This window comes from Chenopodium quinoa, unplaced genomic scaffold, assembly GCF_001683475.1.
Source record: "Chenopodium quinoa cultivar QQ74 unplaced genomic scaffold, ASM168347v1, whole genome shotgun sequence".
Lineage (NCBI taxonomy): Eukaryota > Viridiplantae > Streptophyta > Magnoliopsida > Caryophyllales > Amaranthaceae > Chenopodium > Chenopodium quinoa.
In genome coordinates, this window is record NW_018745523.1 from 806502 (window position 1) to 808086 (window position 1585).

A 1585-nucleotide genomic window follows, 5' to 3' on the forward strand; every position below is an offset into this window, starting at 1 on the left:
TCTGAATGGATTGAGGCAATGGAAAAGGAAATCCAGGCTTTAGAAGCTAACAATACATGGGATTTGGTGGATCTTCTTGCAAGAAAGAGAGCTATAGGTTGCAAGTGGGTTTATAAAACCAAATTTAAACCTAATGGTGAGGTTGAAAGATGTAAAGCTAGGGTTGTTGCTCGGGGTGATAAGCAAATTGAAAGCAAGGACTACAAACACACTTTTTGTCCTGTTGCTAAATTAACTACAGTCAGAGTAGTTATTGCTTTGGCTGCTGTCAGAAATTGGGATATTCAGCGGTTGGACATTAATAATGCCTTCTTACATGGGTATATTGATGAAGAAGTTTATATGCAACCTCCTCCTGGTTATTTTAAGGCTTCTGCAGGTCAAGTTTGTAAGCTAAACAGGTCCATTTATGGACTTAAGCAAGCTTCTAGGTGTTGGAATAAAGAGTTGAGCAAGTTTTTGATTCAATGGGGTTTTACTCAATCCAAACAAGATTATTCTATGTTCATTTTACAGTCTGGTTCTTCCTTTACAGTTGTGGTTGCATATGTTGATGATTTGTTGGTGACTGGAAATGATGGGTTTGTTATTGCAGCATTGAAGACAGATTTGCATAATGCTTTTACTATCAAAGATCTAGGGGCTTTGAAATATTTTTTGGGTGTTTAAGTGACTAGATCAGACTCTGGTATTTTGTTGAATCAGAGAAAATATATCTTAGATCTTCTCAGAGATCAGAACATGGAAAATTGTACTCCTGCTACTTTTCCTATGCCTAAGGGATTGAAGTTAAGCAAGTATGATGGGGAATTAATTCCTGATCCTGAGGTTTACAGAAGGTTAGTTGGGAAGCTGTTGTATTTGAATCTTTCAAGGCCTGATATTTCTTATTCAGTTCAGCAACTAAGTCAATTTTTGAGTGAGCCTACAGCTCCCCATTTGTCTACAGTTGTTCATATCCTCAGATATCTCAAGGGTTCTATCAATATGGACCTGTTTTATCCAGCAAATTCTGATATGAACTTGATTGCTTACAGTGATGCTGATTGGGGTACATGTACTGATACAGCTAGATCTTTGACTGGTTATTGTATTTTTCTAGGAAATTCTCTTATTTTCTGGAAAACAAAGAAGCAGAAAGTGGTTGCTAAAAGTTCTACAGAAGCTGAGTACAGGAGCATGAGTCATACAGGTGATGAGGTTGTTTGGAAAATAGCAAAGCTCAGTGGTTTGGCCTGGCACACTAGTTTCGTTTTGGGCTTATTGGTCAGAGGTTCTTCTCTTTTCTTACTCTTTTTTTTTTAAAAAAAAAAATATTTTTCCCTTTTCCTTCAAGGACAGAGGTTCAATATTTACCCACACTCCTTCTATTGTTTTTTTTTTTAATTTGTGATTCTGATGTTGGAAAAAAATATGTACAGTCAAATGGTGTCTTGTTAGATTCAATTCGTCTAGAAAAATGCTTTAATGATATCAACTTTCTTTAATTTTTACAAAAATTTAATCTATAGAATTTGCATTGACAAGCGTAAAATCCTCAACGTTGCAATTTAAAAAGACCGGCGGGCTATATCTTATTTTGTAA

General features: G+C 35.7%; 1 protein-coding gene across 1 annotated transcript; it reads left to right on the forward strand.

Annotated features, from left to right (window-relative positions):
- The first annotated feature begins 741 nt into the window (after positions 1 to 741).
- Positions 742 to 1585, forward strand: LOC110715424 (uncharacterized mitochondrial protein AtMg00810-like). Its single transcript, XM_021894007.1, has 2 exons — positions 742 to 1273; positions 1512 to 1585. Exons 1-2 carry the CDS (start codon positions 742 to 744, stop codon positions 1583 to 1585), a joined length of 606 nt encoding a protein of 201 aa, XP_021749699.1.

What these genes read in the sequence shown, in the direction of transcription:
- LOC110715424 (XM_021894007.1), top strand. Translation starts at nt 742, where the DNA reads ATGGAAAATTGTACTCCTGCTACTTTTCCTATGCCTAAGGGATTGAAG. An exon ending in TTTGGGCTTATTGGTCAGAG is followed by an intron (nt 1,274 to 1,511) that starts GTTCTTCTCTTT and finishes TTTAATCTATAG; the next exon opens with AATTTGCATTGACAAGCGTA.